At 42.7% G+C, this 26,370-nt stretch overlaps 2 protein-coding genes across 2 annotated transcripts in view; one reads left to right on the top strand and one right to left on the bottom strand.

The window, feature by feature from the left end:
* LOC105926161 (inositol polyphosphate-5-phosphatase A) overlaps positions 1-5,829 on the bottom strand; it is a 93,493-nt gene extending 87,664 nt beyond the window's left edge. The window contains exons 1-2 of the mRNA XM_036130234.1: positions 5,807-5,829; positions 4,966-5,085 (exon numbers count right to left, since the gene is read on the bottom strand). Coding sequence (XP_035986127.1) covers positions 4,966-5,085; positions 5,807-5,829 — 143 coding nt within the window. The remainder of the gene's footprint in view (positions 1-4,965; positions 5,086-5,806) is intronic.
* A 3,280-nt stretch (positions 5,830-9,109) lies between these two features.
* Positions 9,110-25,918, top strand: LOC118559521 (uncharacterized protein YBL113C-like; the record flags this gene model as incomplete). Its single annotated transcript, XM_036130235.1, is given in 4 exon segments — positions 9,110-9,377; positions 23,100-23,203; positions 23,205-23,904; positions 25,826-25,918. Coding segments are annotated over 4 exon segments (1,165 nt in total), but the record flags the coding sequence as incomplete, so codon positions are not given.
* Between the last annotated feature and the right edge of the window lie 452 nt (positions 25,919-26,370).

The raw sequence follows: 26,370 nt of genomic DNA, 5'->3' as shown, positions 1-26,370 counted from the left end.
ACATCTAGAGATACTGATATTATTTCCTGCTTTTAACTAATTTAGGAGCTTCTCCAGATCTGGAAAACCCTTCGATCGGACATCGTAGCAGGAGAAGACATCCAGGCCTTCCCGTTGTCCCCTCGTCTCAGAAAACATTCCCCCGTCGTCCACAACGCCGTTGCTTTTTAGCCCACAAAACTAAACGTCGAGGACTTTCCACACAGACGGATTTACAAGGGCGCGCCATTAAGGAAAACACGGGAAAAGCATGACGTAAGCCGTAAAAAATATCAGGAAAACACTTCAAGGAGAGCAAGAAAAGAGGTCCTGTTAAAAAAAAAAAAAAAAAAGCCTTACCATGTCAGGTGAATTACTAGGCAATAAAAACCGCAAAAGCTGCTATATTCTGTAAACACTCCCACTTCCCCGTCCATTAAAGGCATTCATTCATTAAATCAACAAAGAAGCACGGGCTAAATGTCACCTCAGAGAGATTAGAAAGCGCCTCGTGATGCCGACGGATGTGAGCGCGGCCGCCGGGAAACATGGTGATGTATTCCACCCATATATGCATGTACGTACTTATCCGAAGCGGATCACGCGTTCTTATAGCATTTGAATGGGAGGTCACCGTCTGGGAGCCTGGTACCGGGCTTTTATTCTGTGTTAGCACGGCCAGGTGGGGAGCAGGGGTGGCTCTGTGCTCTCCATCATCCCACAGCAGCGGCGCTCCAAATGGATGTGCCATAAATCGCACACTGCAAAAACAGAACTAGAAATACGTAAAATCTTCTTAAAATGAGTGTATTTGTCCTTGATTTGAGCAGGTAAATTAGATGATTTGCCAATAGAATAAGATTTTTGGACTTAAAACAGGAACAATTCATCTCCATCTTCTTATTTCAAGTGCAGGATGTCTAATTATCTTATTTCAGGGGACAAAATACTCATTCCATTGGCAGATGATCTTATTTACCTGCTCAAATCAAGCATAAATACGTTAACTTTAAGAATATTTTACTTATTTTTAGAACCATTTTTGCAGTGCATTAGCGTGGACTAGGATACAGGCCGGTCCCACTCGGCCACACTGAACACAGGAGTCACTACCAGCAGCAGCGCTAACGTTAAAAAGGCTGAACTAACCTAGGCTTCCTGCTGGAGGAGCAGCAGGTAAGCTAATGGAGGGAAATCACCGGTTTAAAAACAGACCTGAGGCCTCATCTCATCAAGTTTCTCAAAAAGAAGGAGGCTCTTTAAACTAGGGAGCAAGAAAACACTTTAGATCTCCTCTGGAGGCTCGTCAATGCCCTGCTAAATAAGGCCATGTGAAACATTCACGTCCAGTGTCCGAAATTAACTTCCTGATTCACCGGCTAAGTTGGCCGGTAGATGTAAAAATCAACCGGCCAGGCATATTTTTTTACCGGACAAAATATGAATCCTCACCAGACTTTAACTTTTATAAAAATCAAGAGTGATATTATGTTAATTTTCGGTGGCGTGGTCAGGGGCGTGGATGACTGGACCCTGGAAGAGAAATCTTTGTTTCCTGACTTTGATAAAAAAAACATTGTAGTTGATTATAAAAGACACAATATGAATTATCAGATTCACATCCAAGCAATAAAACACACTACGGATTATTATTAGTCTATCCATGTAGGTGAATGAGGCGGAGTTTCATTAAGCCTATACATCCCAACATTTTCCCTCAGCTGCAACACTTAAAGCACGCAGGGTTCACGCTGCACTGCAAAAAGGGAACTAAAAGTAGGTAAAATCATCTTGAAATTAGTGTATTTTTTATTGATTTGAGCAGCTAAATCAGACTATTTGCCAATGGAATAAGATTTTTGCACTTAAAATAAGAACAATTCATCTCCATCTTATTTCAAGTGCAGGATATCTAATTATCTTATTTTAGGCGTAGCAATTCTCATTCAATTGGCAAATAGTCTTATTTAGCTGCTCAAATCAAGGAAAAATATACATATTTTAAGAAAACTTTACTTACTTTTAGTTCCCTTTTTGCAGTGTGCGTCTTTACGCATGATCCAGCTGCTGGATTTTACCCTGGTGCGCTGCGCGCGAGGAATAAACAGTGGGGAAAATGCATAAATAAGGACTCTAAAGGCCTCCTTTAGAGAGGAGAAAAGACATTATTTGTCTGAGCTGCAGCCCCCGATGTTACAAGTTCCCTAAAATGACCCTGTGCGCACCTAAATTACATGTAACGTAATTTTGCGCACCTGAATTCAAGCGCAAGGAACCACGCCCACCGAGGCACCACTGGTTCTGTGTCGTTTAAAACAAAAAAGCATGAAATACAGTTACTGACTCTACTATTGACTTTAACTGGGACATTTTGGTACGAGTGGAAGAACTTTAAACGCAGTGATTCACGTTTTGAAGGCTGGTCGCTGATAAAAGCACCTGGAGAGAGCCATGACTGGTTCTGAATATGAAAGGAGCTGAAGCAGCTCCGTAGAAGGCGGGTCTAGACTGAGCTCTGGATGGACAGAGCTGTGAACGGATCAGATGGGTTTTGTTATTTTTATGTTATTTTTAATTTATTTAGTACAAACATTTACTCGCCATGTGGCAGCTAGCCCTCTGAAATTCACTCGCCAAACGGGAAATTTACTCGCATTTGGCGACTGGCGAGTGTTAATTTCGGACCCTGTTCACGTCCGCGTCAAAGTAATCTGGTAGGGGGTTCCAAAGGTCTCGCTATTGACCGAAGAAGTTACGCATGATCAAATACTGAAGATCTAAGACACGTTATAAAACTAGCCATTTCTTAAGTCAAGAAATGAGACATTTTATAACTTTTCTCAGATATATCCCGTATATTTATGAGCGATTCACAGCTGGGCTTGGAAATGTTTGCCAACTCCACGCTGCGACTCGTCTCTAAATGACGTAGACATCTTCAGGTTGATCCCATGCACTGTAACTAAACTAAAATTAAGTACAATTTTCTTAAAATTAGTGACTTTCTCCATGATTTGAGCAGGTAAATACGATTGTTTGCCAATGGAATGATAAGATGAGCTTTATTGATCTCACATTGGAGAAATTCACTTGACACATCGGCTCAGTATTCAATAATCAGAAGAAGGTGCCAAAAGTAAGAAAAGGTGCATCAGTTATATAACTTGTGTCCTCATATATACAGTGGATCAAAAAAAGTATATAAGAAAAATAAGAATAAAAATACAAAAATAGAAATAAGGCAGAGGATGTATTATGTACATTCACGGTGACTTATATAAATATGTATTTACATATATTCAGGTGGTAATAGCAGCAGAAGTCACTTCTTTCAGCATTATTGCACATAAGTGAATGAGTATCGGGACCCAAAAATAAGACAATTAGATATACTGCACTTGAAAAAAGATGATAGAGATGAGTTGTTCCTGTTTTTAATTCCAAAAATCTCTTTCCAAATCTTATTTACTTGCTCAAATTAAGAACAAATACACTAATTTCAAGAATTATTTCGCTTTTTGCAGTGTGCACTTTCTGACAGATCCAGTCCTCGTCATCTCCGGTGATTTGGACGCATGCTCTGACTCACTGGTGCTAAAAAAAATTAAATCTCTCCTCCTCTCCCCTCCATCCGCTTTGGGTCAGAACCGACTGGTATTCAGGACTGTCCGGGAATTTCACCCACCTCGACAAAAACCTCCCTTCCATGTGAAAAGAGGTCACCCCAGACAGTGATGGTGCCACTGCTGTGACCTAAAGACTACCGCTTGGTTTCATCGGACCATGACCCGTTCTCTGACAGGGTTCTGGGAGGTTTTAGCCAGGAACAGAACCAGCACTTGTTGGGGAATCCCTGCTGGTTTATTTTGGGATCGCCGTCGGCTCCCTGGCAGCCTGTCTGATCAGTTTTCAGCAAATCTACTGTTTTTAAAGCATTTTGGAGAAAATTACAGTTTTTGTAAGGTGGCCAGTGGACTTGCATGTGTGCCTCCCAGGGCGGAGCCCCTCCTCCAGGTGTCTCCACGCTGATCTCAGCAGAAGGCAAGCCGTGCCAACTCCTCAGTGACTCAATGTCAAAGTCTTTCAGGGCAGAACTGCGATATAAGGTATCTGTTTGTATGCTGCCCCCTTCTTGTGCCGCCCTGGGCAACTGCCCACCTCAGTTCTCTTATTTGATACGTTTGTGTAACAAGCTCTTTTTCATTGTTTGTCACCCGTCTGCAAACTATGGCTTTAGCTAAAGGATGCAGGTGTGCAAATATGAACTTTAGTCCAGGTTTGTCGGAGTCACTGCAACGAACGGCAGGTGTGAACTCAAGAGGATTGAAAGCCGGAATGAAATCAAATAGGTGTTCAGCCACTTAGTTTAAGAGCAAAAGGTGCAACCGCTTATTTATAGTCTTTGCTCTATGGAACACATTTGTTAGTTGGTGAAGATTCTCAGTCATCCTTGTCATAGTCATTCCAAAAAAAAGTAAAAAAACAAAGCAACTGGACTTGTTTTCCGTAGTTCAAGACGTTTCGCTTCCTCTCCAGGAAGCTTTCTCTTTTTGAATTGAGAAAGCTTCCTGGAGAGGAAGCGAAACGTCTTGAACTACGGAAAACAGGTCCAGTTGCTTTGTTTTTTACTTTTTTTGGAAATACATTTGTTAGTTTTTTCAGCTGAATTGTACTGGATGTATGTCACAGTTTGTTTTACTGTAATCCAAATGAATTCATGTACCTAATTTTGCTCCATTATAACACTAATGCAGAATTTAGGGTCAAATCTGGAGTTTTGGTGCTAAAAGAAACAACAACTATAACTATTATGCTTGCATTACTTCACCTGTATATTTATCTGTCACAAATACATTTTGTTTGCATATGTTTGTCTGTGTAATGCATAACATTAATGAAACTGCTGTGTATCAAAGCTAGGACACACATTTAGGAACGAGTTCCTCTGTTTACGGCGGCGTCTGCTGCTAAGAGTGGCTCCGTTACCTTTCTAAGACAAAGTTCAGGGCCTTCCTCCGGTTCTCGCAGTAGGGCGAAGGGCTCTGCTTCCAGGCCTCGACGTTGCTGACATCGTGGAAGAGGTGAATGTTGACCAGATCGAACTCACTGTGGGGGTGAACGTTGAGAACATTGCTTTAACCAGAAGATCATTAACACAATTGTCACCGTGTAAAAAAAAAAGATCCGCATGCACCGTTTCTAGCTACGCCGTCAGTGAATGTGATATCTCTGAACCCTGATCGGCTTTCTTTCACCCCGTTCGGTTTGGGAAGACGACTCGACGTGCAGAGGTGAACGCCTCCCTGCACTGCAAAAACTGAACTAGGAATAAGTCAAATCTTCTCAAAATGAGTGTATCTGTCCTTGATTTGAGCAGGTAAATAAGATAATCTGCCAATGGAACAAGATCTTTGCACTTAAAATAAGAACAACTCATCTCCATCGTCTTATTTGAAGTGCAGGATGTCTAATTATCTTATTTTAGGGGTCAAAATACTCATTCCATTGGCAGATAATGTTATTTACCTGCTCAAAGCCAGGGTAAATACACTAACTTTAAGAATATTTTACTTATTTTTAGATCCGTTTTTGCAGTGTGCTGATTTTGCCAGTCTGGCGTTATTTTCTGGGCGTGCCGCTCTGCCGGGCGGCCCAGAGGAACCGATCGTATCTCAGGGGCTTTACTCTGCGGTGACACCGCTGGGGGCTTAGACAACACGGGTCCATCCCAGGCCAGATCTGATCTCCTATTCTTCGCCAGTCGCCCCCCCCCCCCCCTTTCTATCTGCCGATCCTGTCAAACGTCATGCCCCTATTAAATGCTTACCGTTTCAGCTCTTTAGTCCTCATGTCATCCCCCTATTAGATTACGATCCCCTTCTCCCGCCACCCCCCCAACGCACACTGGGAGCAGCGCTTCTATTCATGCCGTGCAGGTTCAATTGCATCTAATGTTTTCTGTCATCTGTCATATGCAGCTGCTTGACTAAGGGGATTACGTTTAATCAAATCCTGGCCTGCTACTGCGGCGCGTGGTCCGCAGAGGCTGCAGCTACGTGGGTGCGCAGCTACCCCCCCCCCAGTCCGGCCACGTCAGGCGGTGACTGACGTGGCTGGATCTCTGTCCCTAATCACGCTGATGGAGTTGCAACGACTGCGAGGTTGAGCGGCGATGAGGTGGGTGGGACGCGGCGCCGCGGAGGGCTGTTAATAAAACTCACCATTCAAGCATGGACCATCGAGTTCTGAAGAATCCCTTTCTGGACCACTTTAACTGCAGGAGAGAGAAAGAGAAAGAGAGAGAGACTCAGTTCAGCACCACAAAAGCAGAACCTGTTATCAGTCAGGATTTGACAGATAAGGTGAGCGGAAGCCATTACGGCGAGGAGGGCGTTTCAGCTGCGGCGGTTTTCTGCAGAACCAAATTGTTTCGAAAGACAAACAGAACTTGATGAACAAAAAAGTAGTCGTTTTTTTTGTTGTTGTTTTTTTTGACAAAAAGAACATGCAGGTCAGGCGAGGAGCGTCTTGGTTGCACATAGGGCTGGGCGAAAAATCGATTTAATCGATTCATTCGAATTTACAATTCTTTAAGATTTCATTTTTGGAAAATCTGGATTTTATTTTGCCAATACACTCATTGGGTTTCCATGAAGAGAACAGCATGTGATGCTGAATATATGTTTAGGCAAAATTATTGTCAAAATATTGTTAAGTAGAAACTTTTTTTTACCATAATACGAGGTACTTCATTTACTTATTTACTTTTATTTTTTAACTTAGTTTGAAGTTCACAAGTGCAGCGAAGCCTGTTCTTAACTAAATGTGTAAAACCACTAGCAGCAAATGTTTTGTTATATTTTCATTGTTTATAATGGCACGGCTGCCATCTTGTTTTACAAGCATGTTTCACAGCTTGTTTTTAGTTGAACTTTGAATTCAGGTCAACTCCCTGACAAAATGCTTGACATAAAAAGCAAGGTTCTAAAATAATTTCTTTAATTTATTTTTATGAAACAAAAAGGAGGAAAAAAAAATCGATTAATCGGATTTGGTATGATAAAATCGGAGATTAAATTTTTAATCCATATCGCCCAGCCCTAGTTGCACATCTGACCACTCTTCTCAGTAGAACTGGTAGGAATCATGGGAGAAGGGCGATAAGGTCGTTTTGACCGCTGGGAAATGATTTTTATAGGTTATATATCGGATATTCGTGCTGCGTTCTCTGGGTTAGATCCAGACAGGAATGCAGGCGAGCGGACGACTCCTCTCCTCCTTCTCCTCCTGCACACACGGTGGTTCGACCAGCGGCCATGAAAACAACTTTTTGAGGCAAACACCCTTTAGAGACAAAACCTAACAGCTTTCAGTGTGTGTAAATTGAGAGAAAGCCTCGCTGAGCGGCAGATCTAATTCAGGTTATTAAACACAGCACGGCCGTCTGCGTACAGAAAGCTGTTCCTGTTTCTTTTCTGTTGTGTCCTTCAAACAAATGTGAGGTGGTTCCTGGAGCTCAGACTTTGCATAGACTTTGTTGTAATTCCTTCTGCTTGTGCACCTTTTTTCCACCAGTTTTTCCTTCCACTCGACTTTCTCTACATCGACCTGAACAGCCAACTTATTTTATCACACATCTGTTTCAAATCCAACGTGGTTCTCTTTACAGTGCAGCGTTTCATTTTATTCAAAAAAGCTGATGTCTGAATTTCCATTGGCTGTCAGAAATAAAACCTTCACCGCCATATCAATAAATCTGAATAAAAGAGTTTTTTTTCTGTTTTTTTTCCCAGTGTTGTGATTTATCGGATTCACTCGTACGATACTCTTTATTTGCTTTTCCCATTTAAAACCCGGGCTTGTCCTGGAGAGATCTGGTCCGACCGGCTGCTTCCTTCTCCAGCAGCACATGATCAAACGCCGCATGATTCACCATGAAGTTGGTTATTAAATGAGAGACAAACTGGTTTTGTGAGTCTTCTCATTCGGAATAAGATAAATAAGTATTTCCCGCAACCTATTTCTTTTCTTTCACAGTTGATCACCCTCTCTGCGTCTCTCTCTCTCTCTCTCTCTCTGGGAGTTAACCGCGGTGATAAATAAACTAATTACGGGCCAGGTCGCATAATTACAAATTGACTAATTTTATATAAAAAAAGAGAAGAAAAAAAAAAACAGATGCAAATTAAAGGGCTAAGAGGTATTTGATTGCGCCTCGCATCCTTCAATCTGCATTAGTACAAGATTAACTGTATCAAATTGAATTACATTAGCATACTTGAATTAATCCATACTGCCTCTGCAGGATGCATGGGCCCAATTATAACTCGCTCGTCCAATGTTGTGATTTTGAAAAGAGCAAATGGAATTAGATGCGAGTCCCCCCCCCCCACCCCCTGTTGGACGAACAGACTGACCTTAAACACCCAGGAAGTGGATAAAAAGAGAAACGCGGACGGCTGAGTAACGACGGACTGCGTGTTCCCAGAACAGCATGACTAGTTCGCAGCAGCGGAAGTCCTTCAGCTTGTAAAGTTGTGGAAAGGAAGGTCTTTCCGCGTACGAGAGGAAGAGGAGGTGGAGGATGAAGGCCAGGGATGGCGGTGGGGGATTTGTGGGGGGCAGGGGGGGCGGCGCGGCAGCGGATCCGCTCAGTACCCGTACGAGATCCGACCGCCGCCAGAGACGATTAATCTCGATTTAATTTAAAGAGCCATTAACTACAATCACAGCATTAAAATCCATCACTTTCCTGACACCTGGCCCCAGATTACCCCGTTTCCTGCACATATGACGGATTGACCCTCGGGTCCTCACAAACACACACACACACACACACACACACACACACACACACACACACACACGCAGGGTGAACACGCACACAGCCCCACGCCTGTCTTACGCCGTAAACTAGGAAGGCAAGCCTCCACTATCGGAGCCGCTTTTATTTCATCTCTGCTTTTAAAGGCGACGATCTCAAACATTAAAGCTAAAGAAAAGCGTCCCGCACTCTCAGCTGACAGGCCGATACTTGAGAGGACACATAAACGCCCAAAAATGAGAGAGAATCCGCTGGAAAATGAAGAGTTTACCCGGCAACGGACAGACACGTCGGGTCCAAATAATAATGTCATGGCTGGCCGTGGGCGGGGTGGGGGGGGGTTTGATGAGTGGATGCGAGGGGCGGCAGGAAGGCCACGAGGCTCAGGGTGACATTGGCTTCGGCTTCCACAGGTCAGTGATGGCGTCTCCGCCCGTGACAGTGATGAACGGCGGCTGCAGAGCGGGTGGCGTCCCAACGCAGGCCGGGCGGTGCGCGGGGCCGACCGTGAAGCATGGGAGCCGCACAGAGGGCAAAGGATGGAGGAAAGATGAAGAAGTGTTTAAGGAGGAAAGCAATATTTGCCATTAAAAGGCCTAAAGTGGTTCAGATCCAGTCTCAGCTGCCCAAAAATCATAAAGCTGTGTGCAGAAAAAGAAACATAAGCACACCCTCTGCTGCTTCTACGGCCCTTAAGAGGGAACGGAGGAGCAATTATATCCATCATTAATTGATCATAAACAGTGTGAACAACTCTATTAAAGCGGGCTCAATGCCAAGCTGGAGAGGCATCAGCGTCGACCTGAGGGGACGAACTGCTGAAGTCCATGGGCCGGCTGTTTCCAAACTATTTGGAGAACATCTTTGCATTTTGATGAGGGCTATTGACAAGTCAAAAATATATATATATATATATTCCAGCCACAAGGCCGTGTCAGCTGGGGACAGAGCCCTGTGGTATTTTTCTAATCAAGAATCAATTAATTAATTATCGGTTGATGGAAAGAGCGGAAGAGGAAAGCCTGAATATGACACACTGCAAAAAACGGAACTAAAAATAAGTTACATTTTTCTGAAATGAGTGTATTTGTTCTTGATTTGAGCAGGTAAATAACATGATCTGCCAGTGGAATGAGTATTTTAAGCCCTAAAATTAGATAATTAGATATTCTGCCCTCTAAATAAGACGATGGAGATGAATTGTTCCTATTTTAAGTGCAAAAATCTCATTCCCTTGGCAAATCATCTTGTTTACCTGCTCAAATCAAGGACAAATACACTCATCCCAAGAAAATTTGCCTTATTTTTAGTTCCGTGTTTGCAGTGCAGCACCACTTTTGTATTTGCAAAGGAACCACAAGGTTCTCTGGACAGATGAGCCAGCATAAGGTTCGCCCATACAGACCAGCACCATGTTTTGGAGAAAACCAGAGAGCGAACATCCCTGTGCCAGCTGTCCACCACGCCGGTGGTGGGGCTGATGCAACATCCACCGTTAACTTTTCCGTTTACCGAAGCCTTTTAGAGCCAAATGTGCGCCACTGGTTCAACCCGGCAGCATGATTAAAAGGAGAAAACCACCGAGGTGTTGCTGCGGCCCAGACCCCAACTAGGGGTGGGTATTGCCAAAGAAGCCACGATGCGATTCTATCACGATGCATCACGATACTTGAATTATTGCAATGTATCGCGATGCATTGCGATATTTTCACTGAACACTGTTAGAAAAAAATACAGCCGTTACCAGTGGCTGACTGGCTGTGTATGATCTGGATTGTGTCTTCAATTGATTCATAACTGAAAGAAACTGAATTCATACATAGCTGTATTTATTGAAATGACTTTTGGAGGTATTTCCTTGAAAACGATTACTGTTACTGGACACAAATATTACTATTACTGGAGTGGAGACACTGACAAAAAGTGCCTAGGATATATAAAACTTAAAATAACAAAATAAGGATAATCAGTGCCGTTTACATGGCCTCAGAGGTCCTTTAAACCAATGAAGTTGTATTCCACTTGATTTTGGCTGATGTTCGCCAACCATTCATGCAATTTTATTTATTATTATTTTTAAATTAATAATCGATACTTGGCGTCAAGAATCGATGCGGTAGATCGCGAAAATTAGAATTGCGATGCATCGTCATGACGATTATTTTGCACACCCCTAACCCCAACCTGATTAAAACCCTGCGGTGGGACCTTAAGAGAGCTGCGGGGGGAAAACCAGCGTCTGCAAACTGATGAAGCAACGTTGCTCCACGGCAGGTCAGCCAGAGCAAACCGAGCTGTTGCTGCTAAGAACCTGAGAACCGTGCACGTCTGGATCTGTTGTGTGTTCCTGTAGACCCGAGGTTAGATTCACATCACTTTAGCCTCCAGATCTGTACGTCCTGTTTTAAAACCATAGATTTTTTTAATAGCATGAATGAAAAACTACACAACTGTGACTGTAGGAAAAAAAGAAAAGAAAAGAAATGAAATGCCAGGATTCACGGTCAGAGCTCATAGCCTCTCAACACCCCTCCTATGACTATTTCCTGGTCCATCTCCTTTGATTCTTTGACCTTTTGTATATTCCAGCTGAAAGCCCCCCCCCACCACCACCACCCAATAAATAATGTCACGGCAGGCTGATGTTCAGCAGGGGCTGTTTTAGTGGAGCGGGACAGAAATGCACAGCGAGTAATAAGTAATACACCCAAACACTGATTGATGCGCGCCCCGGTAGACGCTCGCATCTATCCTTATTCCATCATCCTGCAACGGGACCCACTAAATAACACCATGGGTGGGTGGGGGGGGTTCCACAGCTGAAGCCGAGTTTACCCGCGCTCTGCTCTGCGAGAAGCGGCCCGGGCGAGCCTTCGTCTCGACATCAGCCCCTCGTTTGAGAGCTCCTCGCCGTCTCATGGATCACGGCTGTCACGCGGGACGGCGTCCGTGTCACAGGTGTCTTGTCTGGTGATAAACGCGGCGAGCGTTTTACAAGCGACGCCGGTTTAAATGACTTCATCGCCTTAACGTATACATGAATCATCCGCGGCGTCGTGGGTGAGGGGGATAAAAAACAAACAAACAAAAAAAAAAAAAAAAAAAAGGAAGGAAGTTAACTTCCATGGAGGTCTGAACTTGAAGGTAATCAAGAGTGGTTAAACAGAAGCTTAGCGCAGGGGGCACTAAAAGGGTTTGAAAAGTTGGTGCTTTTATGGCCGCGCTGATGGTGCCAAACAACAAACTCATATAGATGTTGATCTACAGCCTGTCTGTTCATTTCTTCCTTTCCCTCACTTATTCCCCCCCCCCCCCCCCCCCCCCCACCGCCCCTCCACGCTTGTGTAAAACAATCAATACCAAGGGCACATTAAGGTCTGGGTCGTATACTTTATTTATATTAGGCAATGACAAATCCTTTATGATGCAGTGGCTTTTGGACGCACGTAGCGCGGCGGCGGCGAAGGGGGAGAAAAATACATTCGTTCCCACGGGGGAAGGCGGAGAGATTGACGGAACAACGGGAAACGACAAGCCGCCAGAATCCATCACGGTGGAGCCCCCCCCCCTTTTTTCCGAAAGAAATGCGGCTCACGGTTTTGGCCACTTCCTTCTTATTCAGCGTTTCAATAAACGCCCTCGCGTCTCCATAACTCAGGGGGAGGTTATGCGAAAGGAGCGACGGTTAGCATATGGAGTCGGAGTTGGGCTGGGAGAAATCGGCCAAATGTTCTCCACCTTTTAGAACCCGATCAGATTTTAACTTTCTTTCTTTTTTTTTTTGTCGTATCAAATCCAATTAACCTTAATAGCTTCTTGGCTGTACAGTGGGTATTGGTTATGGGAGTCTTGGGGTCAGTCTTGTATAGTAACGAAGTAAAAATACTTCACTACTGTACTTAAGTATATTTTGGAGTACTTTATACCAGGGGTGTCAAACTCATTTTGGTTTAGGGGCCGCATTCAGCTTAATCTGATCTCAGGAGGGCCACACGAGTAAACTCATTGCAAGATTAAATAAAACTAATAAATGTGGACTTGTTGTTGATTTTTATATTAAATAAATTTCACTTTTACACAATATATTATGAATAACCTCAGCGTTTTTAGGAAAAGTATGTGCAATTTCAACAATACTTTTACTCAGTTAAACATTTACTTGTGCATTATGCATAAGAACTGATCACAGTGATTATACAATGTTGAAAAACATTTATTCACATTTTTTAGAACTTAAAAACACTGTCCTACATGACAAAAATACATCAAACAGATAAAAATTAAGAAATAATTAAAATTTTTCCACCCCTGATTCTTAATCTGCTAATTAAAACACAGCGCCCCTCGTGAACAATATAGGAACTGCATATTTTCAATTAGACGAAAGTACAAGTTTTTTTTCAATAATTGTTTTATCATTCTCTTCCTTTTATCTCCTCTTTCTTTCACCTTTTGTTTTTTTTCTTCTTGTTCTTTCCTCTTTTCTTCCTTTCCTCTCCTACTTTCCCATCGTAGTGTCCATATCATTTGAGATAATCCTCGCATGAATCATAATAAAACTATTCACATTCATAAATCAAGCGGAGCACTAAGGCAAAAGCAGTACTGCTCCACTTGTGAAAGTCAAATCTGATGAGCTCTTTTTGGCATTTCTTGGTGCCACATTGCCAGACAGGACACTGGGAAAAAAAAAAAAAATATATATATATTTTTTTTAAATAATGATAATGCATTTAGCCACAGGGCCGGACTAAATTGTTCGGCGGGCCGGATCCGGCCCGCGGGCCGTATGTTTGACACCCCTGCTTTATACTTTCCTCAAGTATAGAATTTTTTGATAAATTTTACTTACTTCACTATATTTCCGAACATAATTGCATACTTTTACTCCAATACATTTGTACAGTGTTTGGTTTAGTTACTAATTACAAAAAAAAGCGAGAGTGAGAGAGAGAGAAACCCAAATGTTTTGACCTCACCTACTGATAATGTTACAGGTGTATTTATTAGCAGGTTTACCACTTCCTGTAGGTTAACTAAGCCTGGTTTATCAATTAACCATGTTCTTCATATACACCCCCTGGTCTAAATTTTACCTGCACTTGGTTGTGTACAATTTTAAAGTGTATAGCACTGACCTTACTTGAAGAAGGAAAACTGAAAGCTTACAAAAAGGTTGTATTTTCTGTCTAAACTTGGTCTAAATTTCTCCTGCACTTTGTTGTTTATATTATTTTAAGTGAATTTGAACTTCAAAGTTTACCAAAATATAAAAAATGCCATTCAAACTGCATTTGCTATGTTTTACTTTTTACTTATACTTTTTATTACATTACTTGAGTACATCTATTTTTACAGTAATTTTCACACTTAAGTACAAGATATTTCAGATACTTTAAGATTTTAACTCAAGTAACATTTTAGTCAATGACTTGGACTTTTACCAAAGTCATATTTTGGAGAGGTACTTATACTTTTACTTGACTCTGAGATTCTAGTACTTTATACAACACTGCTTGGGGTACGATTAAAAATACACATCGGATCCATATGGAAAAAGACAATCATGATATTTAGACTATGGGTAATGTGTCAGGAACAAAAGGAACTCTATCAACCCATAAGTCAGTGGGATCAGCTCCTTCCTCCTCCAGGAACTGCCTGCATCCTCTTGCCACATGAGGACGGACATCATGGTGCACCAGGAGGAACCCAGAACCCACTGCACCAGCCAAGGGTCTAACACTGACTCTAAGGATTGCATCCCTATACCTAAAGGCTTCCAGGGTGCCATTACTTACTCTGTCCAGGTCTGTGTGTCCCTCCATGCCTCCTCAGACCAGCACCACCGTGCTGAACAATGCAGCAGGCGGCATAACGTTCACCGCAGCTCCTCCGGACCCTTTGGTGTCTGTCAGAGCAGCTCAGACTGAACCTTTATCGGAATTACAGAGTATTTCTTCACTGAAAGAAGAGCAAAACACTGCTCTGGAGGCCTTTCCCAGAGGAAAAGATGTTTTTGCTCGTCTCCCGACTGGTTTCGACAAGAGCTTGTGGTTGTGTTTTCGTCGTCGCTCTGTTAGTACGTCATATGCTTCGTTGATCTGATTGGTTTATTTGGCCCGTCTATCACCAACATACGCCAATCAGCTACCAGTATTTTCGCCCCTTCCCAAAATTACTTCAACGGAAGGTTTCCAGATGGATATGCGGAGCAAATCCATCTGGCGGAGTCCGGTTAAGATTGATCTGTCCTGTCACAGTGAACCCTGTTTCACCAGCACCTGTGACTTAGCGTCCTAAAGTAAATCGTAAAAGTCTGACCACCCCAAAGCGCGCCACACTACAGTCATTCATTAACCCATAAATGCACACATTCACACCCTGATGGTGGTGAGCTATGTTAGCAGCCACAGCTGCCCTGGGGCAGACAGACAGAGGCGAGGCTGCCATACAGCAGATAAAGTTTCTTGCCCAAAGACACAAAGACTGAGACAGTCAGAGCGAGGGATTGAACCGGAAACCCACCGGTTACAGGACGACCTTCCTGACTCTGTCTCAGAGCTCATTTAATCTAAATGATAATTATAAGCCTAGGATGGTGTGTGTCTGGACGTCGTGCCTCAGGGCTGCTCTCAAAGCCACACTAAAGGGCCGTTTCACCGTTTTTAATTTTATTTTACCAGACCCTGGTTTTTAACAGCTGAACTAAAATATTTCCACTGATCAAATCTGAACCGGATAATTGCTCTCTGCACAGAGTTAAAACGCCGGTTGGCATTACTGAAACCTTTACCGCACTCATGGAAACACTGAATGGAGTGGCTTTTTTAAAAAAAAATTTATGTTTTTGTTTGTTTTTTTGCCTTAGGGAGCACATTATTTTTACGCCAGCCTAAAATCTTTACCAAAGGCAACGGTCAAACACTGCTTACTGATTGTTTAACAACAATAAGAGCTTGGGGGGCGTGGCCTCGCTCAGGTGTGGAGCAGGTGAACCAGTCCCTCTTCGTGCTACTCTTTCTGCTCTTCTTCCTGTCGAATTAATGTCAAACGCTCGAAGAACAGCAACACAGTTTTTATTATGGGAATCCTTTTAGTGTACGCTGCAAAAACGGAACTAAAAATAAGTCAAATGTTCTTCAAATTAGTGTATTTGGCCTCGATTTGAGCAGGTAAACCACATAATCTGCCAGTGGAATGAGAGTTTTGCATTTAAAACAGGAACAACTCATCTCCATCATCTTATTTCAAGTGCAGCATGTCTGATTATCTTATTTTAGGGGTGAAGTTACTCATTCCATTAGCAGACAATCTTATTTAACTGCTCAAATTTAAAGCTAAATACACTCCTTTCAAGAAAATGTTACTTACTTTTAGCTCAGTTTTTGCAGTGTACTTATGAGAAGAACAGGAAGGAAACGCTTCAAAATCTCATCCTGTCTCTTTGTCGTGAAGCTGACATCATGTCTGGCCTGAAGGTTTTGTCACCTCCATAACATAAAGATATCAACAGAAGACCCAGTTGACATGTTTTTTTTAGCAGTTTGAATTATTGTTGCTGTAATCGGTTTTATTATGTAAAACTTTTTATTTTATTTGAACATTTTGAGAAAGACAGTGAAGCTGACATTTTGCTTTCACGCAACGACTCGACGTCTTCAACGAAGCCTATTTTATCATGTTTCACGGCGTTATTTTATAACAGGGAAAGAAATAAATCGGCATGTGATTCTCTGCATTAGTAAAGGTCTATTCCACCATTTTTAAGCCATTTAAAATCTGTAACAGTCAGAGGGATCGAATCTGAACAAGAGCCCTACGTTAGACGGACCGTCTTTACAACACAGTCTGTGAGCTATACCTCTATTTACGAAAAAAACACTAAAAGGGCCAATTTCACAGCTTAAACTGGTGTTAGCTTGAAACGCGAGGCACTTACACTGCAAAAACAGACTAAACTTTACTAAAAATAAGTTAACATTTTCTTGAAATGAGTATATTTGTACTTTATTTGAATAGGTAAATAAGATAATCTGCCAATGGCATAAGGTTTTGCACTTAAAATAGGAAGAACTCATCTCCATCAACTTATTTCAAGTGCAATATATCTAATTATCTTATTTGAGAGGTAAAATGACTCTTTCCATTGGCAGATAATCTTATTTACCTGCTCCGATCAAAGACAAATACACTAATTTCAAGACATTTTTTACTTATTTTTAGTTCTGTTTTTGCAGTGTAGAGACGTCAAATCTGGACTTAAACTGTTCTACGCCGACTGTAGGCCACTTGAAAACGCTGCTTATGATGCACGCCGTCTTAATTTCCGACAAGAACATTAACGACTGTCTGTTTCCACCAAAGTTACTTAAAATCCCCTCGTCTGAAGCGTCGCTACGCAGCCTGTCCCTACAGAACGTATGACACAAAAAGTTGCTCCTCAGATCCAAAGCTGAGCGAGACCCAAAAAAACTAAAGGAGCCGCTCCGTTTCGGACGCCGCGTGGCGTCCCCCCCCCCCCCTTCGGATCCGAGAGCCGCCCCAGCCCTCCTCTGGAGTAATGGGATTCCTCAAAGCTGCAGATGGATGGCAAATCTAGGCAGTTTCATCTACTAAAAGAGGGCATAAATCACCGGTGGAGGAAGCGGGGACGAGGCAGGGGTTATCACCAGTCTGCCTCCCTCATGAGAGCTTTGCATTAAAGCATTAGTGAAATTAATTCATCTTTCATAAGAGGTTTGAGCAGTATCTGTGATCTATGATAACAACCAATTTCTCACTACGGAGGGGTCGCAGGAGGAGGGAGCGAGGGAGGGAGGGAGGGAGGAAGGGGGGGAATACTCTGCGACCCTGATAGACTACACAAATCTGCTCTTTTTAAATGGGCTAACATTATGTGGAGTGGTGCTCTCTGGAGCATCATCCCGGATTCATACCCAAGCCGGGGGAAGAGGCATCTATCACGGGCCAAAACTTTTCTCATCTGCTCGGCCCACACACACACGCACACAAATGCCTCCGTTCGCACTCCATCACTCCCCTCGTCCTTCTCGCGTTGTTTTCCTGGCCTCCTCGGCTCCTCCCGTTAAACGCAGAACAACGCTTTGCTGCGGTCGTCTTTAATGTCGCCGCTCCTTAATTGTTTTCAGATCATCTGTGGATGAGGAGAGTGGAGCAACCAGAAGCTGCTTCTGTGGATCTCTAGAGTGGGAAAAGATAAACCGTGACGGGGTGTGTGTGTGTGTGTGTGTGTTTTGGGGTCCTAAAGTGTGTGAAAGAGACGGAAATTGAGGGGAAGTGTGTGAAGGGGCCGTATCCATCTGTTTTGCATATATTTTGCGGAGGCGGCCGTCGGAGCATGGTTGACGGATGAGCGCGGAGTGCAGGGATGACACGCGGGCAGTCGTGCTCTTTATTACTATATCAGCACTGCGGCGCTCGGCTCGCCGTCTGACGGCTCCGGGAGCGGAAAACCGAACACAGCGGAGTGAGCAGGGAAGAGCGAGGAGGAGGAGGGGGGAGGAGGAGGAGGAGGGGGACAAGGAGGAACCTCGCTTTCACGGTTTTTTATCTTTAGGTGTGATTCATCTTCAGCTCCAGTCTGCAGGACTTCCCTGACAGGCCAGAAAAATACGAATCATTTTCCAGATGCAGAATAAAAGGAAGAAAAAAAAAAGGGATACAAATAATAATAATGGGAATTAAGGATAAAATGTGCTGTTACTGAAGCAGCACTGTCCTCTACGTCTGTCACACCAGGCCTGGTTCCTCCCAAAAAACCCACCTCTGGGGAGAACTCCCTTGGGAACTTCTCCTTCTCCACCTGGGTTGTTACTTCTAGGTCGTCTGAGATGATCTCCTTCCCGGTCACCGTCTCAAATCTTTTATCTGAGGAAGAGGAGGAAACACGGACCAGGACAGAAGGAGGAGGGGGGGGGGGGGGAGAAAAAAAGAGAGAAATGTCACAAAAAAAACAGATTGGTTAATATCTGGAGACTCAGTTAGTGAGTCTGAACGTCCAGCTGCTCAGGCTGCTGAAGTGGCAACTACACCACCTGCTGGTCACACTGAAGAACTTTATTTTTAAGGTGAATAATTTCTGATTTTAGCATCTGTGGATGGAGAATATAAGATAAGATAAGATAAGATAAGATAAGATAAGATATAATAGGATAAGATAAGATAGGCTTTATTGATCTCGCATTGGAGAAATTCACATGTCACGTCGGCTCAGAATCAGTAATCATAGGAAGAGGGTGTCAAGTAGGACGAGGTGCATCATATATATATACTGTACAGTGTGTCCTCGTTATACCATGGATCAAAGAAAAAAATAAAATACAAAAGAAGTAAGGCATAGGATTACAGTTGTAGTTACAGTTATAATTATTATTCGTAGAATGTAAGCATCCTAAAATTAATGGTTTTAAAAGTGATGATATGTGTAACATTTATCTGTAAAACCTGATCAGAGCTTATGACACAAAGCCCAAATTAGACGATGGACGTCTAACGATCTCGTCTCTAATGCTAAATTTAAAAAAAAGCTACTTTATGTTTTTCTGAATTCTGTCAGGATAACATTTACAGATTAACCCGGATTACAATGTCCTGTTAAAGGGACGTAAAGAACGTGGTGCATAATTTTTTATCCCCACATATATTTTTTATTATTATTATCTTGTCAAATTCAACAACAAAACAAGGATAAAAATCAAACACATGAAAATGTTTATAAAGCTGGCTGTGTTCAAATACAAAAATCTATTTTTATTCAATTTCAGCATTCAGTCTTCTTGACTGTGAGGATTCACCTCACATCTACTTACTTGATTCCTTTAGTTAAAGCTGCAGGTTCTATCTATCTATCTATCTATCTATCTATCTATCTATCTATCTATCTATCTATCTATCTATCTATATATGGAATAAAATCGTTGTCTGGATGTGATATCTCACAACCAAGGCTCTCTTAAAACATCCATGCCTGGGTAAAGTCTTCCAACTCCTTTCAGGAAAATGCATTATGTTCAGAAGAAACCCAACTGGAACTTAAAAGTTAAATTTCCAAAGGGTAACTGGCCACAAAAACACCGAGCAGCACTAGAGGAACACTTTCTCCACAGAGAAACACGGTGGTGGCAGCATCAGGCTTTGGGATTCATGGAAGCAGGGTTTGTTAAAGTGGATGAACGATATGAACAGTTCCAAATATCTGCCAAATCTGAGCCTTCAGGGGTCCGCTTGAAAAATAAAGAAGGATGTAATTTCTCAGCAACACAAGGAAGCCAAGCAGACATCCAACCTAACAAAGACTGGATTCATCAGGAGAGAGTTTACTTGTTTGAGACGGTCTGACCCGTGGGAAAACCTGTGGGCTCTGAAGAACGCTGTGGTCAACAGATGCCATTAAAATCTAAGAGATTTGAACAATTTTAGCAAGTAGAGTGAACAAATATGACAAAGTCAAGGTGTGGGATGAGCTCGTCGCATGGGGCCATTTTTCTGTCCAAGGCTAAACTGCTCTGCTCATTTATCTTGGATGGTTTAAGTCTAACCACAGATTAACAGTTGAACTGATATCTGGACTTTGACTAGGCCGTTCCAGCACATCTAAATGCTTCCCATTAAACCGCTGCAGTGTTTCTTTAGCAGCATGCTTCGAGTCACTGTCCTGCTGGAACGTCCCTGTATTCAGCACCATCCATCTTTCCCTCGACTTGGACCAGTTTCCCAGTCCCTGGTGCTGAAAGAGTAGAGCACATCACCCCAGTTCTAAAGTCCTTACACTGGCTCCCTGTATCTCAGAGAATAGACTTTAAAATACTTCTGTTAGTCTATAAATCCCTGAATGGCTTAGCACCTAAATACATCACAGACTTGTTATCAGTGTATCAACCATCCAGGCCACTAAGGTCTTCTGGCTCCAGCCTTCTCTGCAGAACCAGAACCAGAACCAAACATGGAGAAGCAGCATTTAGTTCCTATGCTCCACTGATCTGGAACAAACTTCCAGAAAACTGTAAAAGTGCTGAAAGCCTGAGTTCCTTTAAATCAAGATTAAAAACACATTTGTTTAGGATTGCCTTTGACTGTTCTGATTAAACTGTTTTACTGAAACATCATTAGTTAATCCTTTTTAGTCCAGCTGTTTTTAATGTTTGCTTTTAGTTTCTATTTTTCCATGTTTTAATTTGTTTTTACATTTTATTCCTACTTGCTTTTATTCATTATTTCCCTATATTGTAATCATGTAAAGCACTTTGCATTGTCTCTGTACTGAAATGTGCTACACAAATAAATTTGCCTTGTTTTAAAAGACATTCCCACAGCATGATGCTGCCACCATCATGTTTACCTGTGGGGACGGTGCTCTTAAGGTGATGTGATGTTTTTTGGGTTTTCAGCCACCAAGTGTTTTCCTTGGTGGCTGAAAAGTTAGATTTTGGCCTCATCTGACCAGGGCACCTTCCTGCAGACATTTGGGGAGTCACCCACATGCCTTTAGGCAAACTCAAAACATGCGTTCTTTTTTTTAACATCAAGTAATTGCTTCTTTTTTGCTTTTTCTGGCCACTCTTCGATAAATCCCAGCTCTATAGAGTGTACGGCTTATTGTGGTCCTTCAGGGATAGACTTAGACGAACTTTATTGTCATTTTGTCCATACAAAACGAAATTCCGTTGCATACAGTAATGAGATTGTAATTGATATAAAAATAACTACAATTTAGAGTGCAGCAGTGATAAGAATGTAACAGTGCAGGAGAAAAGCAGTTTTGTTTTTTTAAAGTGTGCAGAAGAATGTTCCACCATGTTTGTAGTGCAAAGATAATGGTGCAAAAAAGGCATTAATTTCAAAAAGTTCAATGTTGGCAGTGCAAAATAATGCAAAAATGCAGTAAACGTTCAGCTGTGTCCTTTTAAATTTAAATTGATCATAAAAGTTGAGCAACATTGGCAATAAAATAACGATAATGATAATGATAGTAATAATAACACCGTTGGTCTCTGATTAATGCCCTCCTGGCCCGGTCTGTGGGTTCTGGTGAGCGGCCATTGTTTAATAGGGCACACACTTATGCAACCAGGTGAGTGTACTGTATGTTATATATATATATATATATATATATATATATATATATATATATATATATATATATATATATATATATATATATATATATATATATATATATATATATATCCCATTTTTGTCTTTTGGTTGAGCTGTGCATGATCTACTGCAGGTCCTACTAAAAGGCGGAGAAAGTTTTCACAGGTCTGGACTATTTAGATCCACGGACGCAGCTTACACGACAGAAATATCCAAACAACCGCTCAAAAAAAAAAATCTCTAAAATACTAAATTTCTGGTTTGGACCCAGTTCTTCTTGTGCTGGTAGACGTGTGTGTCCACGGAGTGACCCCCTCCCCCGCCGTCGCCCTGTCCTTCACTGCTGCTAATGCTGATTTGGTGTCTAAAATAAGCGGGGCGCCTCCACATCTATATCCTTTCTTTAATTAGCGCGGTCGCCGGACCCCGGGGCCCTCTGACACCGCGGGCTGATGAGACCGCTGTAACTGTCCAATAACTTGCAGCACACCATTACCGGCAGCCCCGAAATTGTATGAATTAAATCCTAATATTAATAAGCATTACCATTCGATCCTGCAGCCTTTATATTATCTGCGGAGCCAATCTTAGCTCACTGGTTTTGATGGAAGCAAGAATAGCCTCTAAATGGGATCGGCGGGAGGATTAATTTGTAGGGACAGGTGGCGTGTGTCAGGTGGAGAGCCTTACATTTGAAATCCCACTGATGGACCACTTCCAGAGAATCGTGGATGAAGTAGAAACTTCCAAGAGCCTGCAGGGAGAGAGAGGAGAAGACGTTGATAGATTGTTGATACGTGTGGAGAAGAAACTGTAGTCTGAACCTTAGAAAATAAATATAAAAAATACACAATGAAGGTATGATAGTGAACTTTAATGATGGATGGATGGATGGATGGATGGATGGATGGATGGATGGATGGATGGATGGATGGATGGATGGATGGATGGATGGATGGATGGATGGATAATGGGTGGATTGATGGATGGATGGATGGATGGATGGATGGATGGATGCTACAGTGAGATCAGGACTAGAAAAAAGTTGCCGACTTTTCCAGTGCATGCAGCAACGTTGCCCCAGCTGCTTTCACACGTCCAACACAACGCCAAGACGGAGAGACTTTGGCAACGACTTCAGCAACTACATCAGCAACAATTTCAGCAACAACTTCAGCAACTACATCATCAACGACTTCAGCAACTACATCATCAATGACTTCAGCAACAACTTCAGCAACTACATCATCAACGACTTCAGCAAAGACTTCAGCAACAAGTTTCAGCAACAACTTCAGCAACGACATCATCAACAATTTCAGCAACAACTTCAGCAACTACATCATCAACGACTTCAGCAAAGACTTCAGCAACAAGTTCAGCAACGACTTCAGCAACAAGTTCATCAACGACTTCAGCAACTACATCAGCAACAAGTTCATCAACAACTTCAGCAACTACATCATCAACTACATCAGCAAAGACTTCACTAACTACATCAGCAACTACATCATCAATGACTTCAGCAACTACATCAGCAACTACATCATCAACGACTTCAGCAACTACATCATCAACAACTTCAGCAACTACATCATCAACTACATTATCAATGACTTCAACAACGACTTCAGCAACTACATCATCAACTACATCATCAATGACTTCAGCAACTACATCATCAACTACATCATCAATGACTTCAGCAACGACTTCAGCAACTACATCAGCAACGACTTCAACTACATCATCAACTACATAAGCAACAACTTCAGCAACTACATCAGCAACTACATCATCAATGACTTCAGCAACTACATCATCAACGACTTCAGCAACTACATCAGCAACTACATCATCAACGACTTCAGCAACTACATCATCAACTACATCATCAATGACTTCAGCAACAACTTCAGCAACTACATCATCAACGACTTCAGCAACGACTTCAGCATTAATCCCATTAATAAACCCCAGAGGTGAACATCTCACACAGCTTTGCCTCTTCATAGTTAAACCCCTCAACCTCAGGAGAAAATTACATAAAGCAACACGCTCACAGCTTGAAACCTTCAGGCAATCTCTCCATTTAAAAGATTGACTTCACAAGGTTGATAGTGTGGCCAGAAAGAGCAACTCCTCCAGAAGCACACCACACACCGCCGGCTGCACAACGACAGGTGCAACCGTACAGTATCCGCAACAAGCTCTCGCCTTTCAAAGAACACATTCAGATGGACTTTTCAATGAGCGCAGATCAACTTCAATAGGCTTAAAATCTTAATTTTCCCTCCGAACAATCAGGAAACTTTCCCAGTCGGTGGACGAGCCAATCAAAGTCTGTGGGAAGAAGTGGGAGAGCTGCAATGGGGGGATTTGATGCGGTTCACACTCCACTACACTGCTTTCTGTTGGCCTCTTTACATTTAGGGCAAATGGAGGCTAAGCTCAAGCTCAATCCCCTCTGTCTTTGAGATAGCGGACCTCTGGCTCAGAATAAGTCTCTGTCTCTCCCCCCCCCTCAATTCCCCGGAAACACCGAGGCAAACGCTGAGTCTGTTTCTCAAAATAAAAGGGAGAGAGAAAACAAGGAGACAGGTGAGGGAGAAAGTTGAGGGATATATTAAAGAGAACTTTGGCCTTGATGGAGGAGATGCGGTTGAAAGAAAGTCATAAAAAGTTTCGGGTTTCACAGCAAACACGTGGGAGAAGGTGTTCTGGGCGGATGAGAGGAAGCAACAAATGTTGCCCTGTGTGGCATATTGTGTGTAACGGTGAAACACGGAGGTGGCAGCATCGTGCTTTTGTTCAGCGGGGACAGGGAAGGCGGACAGAGCTGCAACCTGAACGATCCAGGAGGAAAACCTGGACGAACGGGAAACACGTTGCGGTGTCAGAATGGCCTAGTCAAAGTCCAGCACGACAATCACTGGCAAGCCTTGAAAAAGTGATGCTAGAAGATGCTCTCCATCCAGTCAGAGTGAGCTTGATGTATTTTATTAAAGAAGAGTGCGCACAGCTGAAGAAGACCCGCTGCTCTGTTTGGAGCAAAAGTCTGGACTCGTTAAGGCATTAATTGGCAAAACATTTAAAAAACATTATATGTAATAGTAATAGTAATATCATCTTTATTGTCATTGAAACATACATTACAACTAAATTTGTTCTCTGCTTTTAACGCATCACCCTTGGGGAGCAGTGGGCTGCCATGTGCGGCGCCCGGGAAGTGTTCTGAGGTTAAGTGCCTTGCCCAGGGGCACATCGACATGTGGCAAGGGGAAACTGGAATCGAACCCACAACCTTCTGATTGCCAGACGACTACTCAACCCATCAAGCCACAGTCTGTATTTTTCAAAACTATGCACTCCTCTGAAGTCTATTGGATTAAATCCACAGGAGTGAGTTCAAGAGGTATGAATACTTTTGTAAGCCTACAGTGAGGGGAAGTGAGCGTAAAAAGGAGGCGCCGTTAAGGAGGGGGGGGGGGGGGGGGGGGTTATCTTTCCTCCTCTTTTCCTGCGCAGGGGACAGCGTCCAGGCCGGGCCTCTGCATTATTTATGTTCGCCGGCACATCTTGAGATTAAACATTTGCTGATTTGTCAAAAGCACAAACACGAGGTCCTGCCCATCTCCTTGACATATAAGTTCAGCCGACACAAAACGCCGCCGCGCATTTAATTGATGAGAACCGCGGCTGGTGACCCGCACCTCCGCCGCCGCGCCGCCGCCCCTCCTCTGCTCCGTCCCCCCGTTCCTTCTTCCCAGCTCTGATGGAGGAAGGCGAGACTCAAGGTCAAAACTTCCTGCCGAGAGAGAGAGAGAGAGAACGGATTCCAGGAAGGGGGACGCTGAGCTTTATTTGTGCCCGCTCCTCTTTATGCCGTCTTTCACCTTAAAGGTGCCAACGGCAGACTGGGAGATGAGGAGGAGGAGGACGCCGGCAGAGAGGCAGAGCTGGGGGCCATTTGTCAAAACGGGGCCACCGTGCTAAGTGCCGGTGCTTATGTGAAAATTTCACTGGCTAGTGAATCCAAAACAAGGAGGCAGAGAGTGCATTATCTTTTTAGAGAGCTAATTAATCTGCACTGTGCCGTTTATCTGACGGGTCAGAGCCTGGTTGATCGACAGGAGATGGATGGATGCTTTAAAGCAGAAAAACAACAATTTAGCAAACACATTCATTATTTATTATAGTTATAACAATGTTGTAATTTTTTCTTTCAACACTGTTGAGAAATTCATTTATCAGTGTTTTTTATCCATTTATTCATCTTAACAAAAATAAAAACACATATAGATGCAGATGTCTATCTATCTCCCTCTATCTATCTGTCTGTCTGTCTATCTATGTATCTATAGATATATCGATATAGAGACATATATATCTCTCTATATCTATACATATAGAGAGATATCATATTATATATATATATATATATATAT

This window comes from Fundulus heteroclitus, unplaced genomic scaffold (assembly GCF_011125445.2).
Source record: "Fundulus heteroclitus isolate FHET01 unplaced genomic scaffold, MU-UCD_Fhet_4.1 scaffold_304, whole genome shotgun sequence".
Classification (NCBI taxonomy): Eukaryota; Metazoa; Chordata; class Actinopteri; order Cyprinodontiformes; family Fundulidae; genus Fundulus; species Fundulus heteroclitus.
This window is presented reverse-complemented; position numbering and strand designations above follow the sequence as displayed.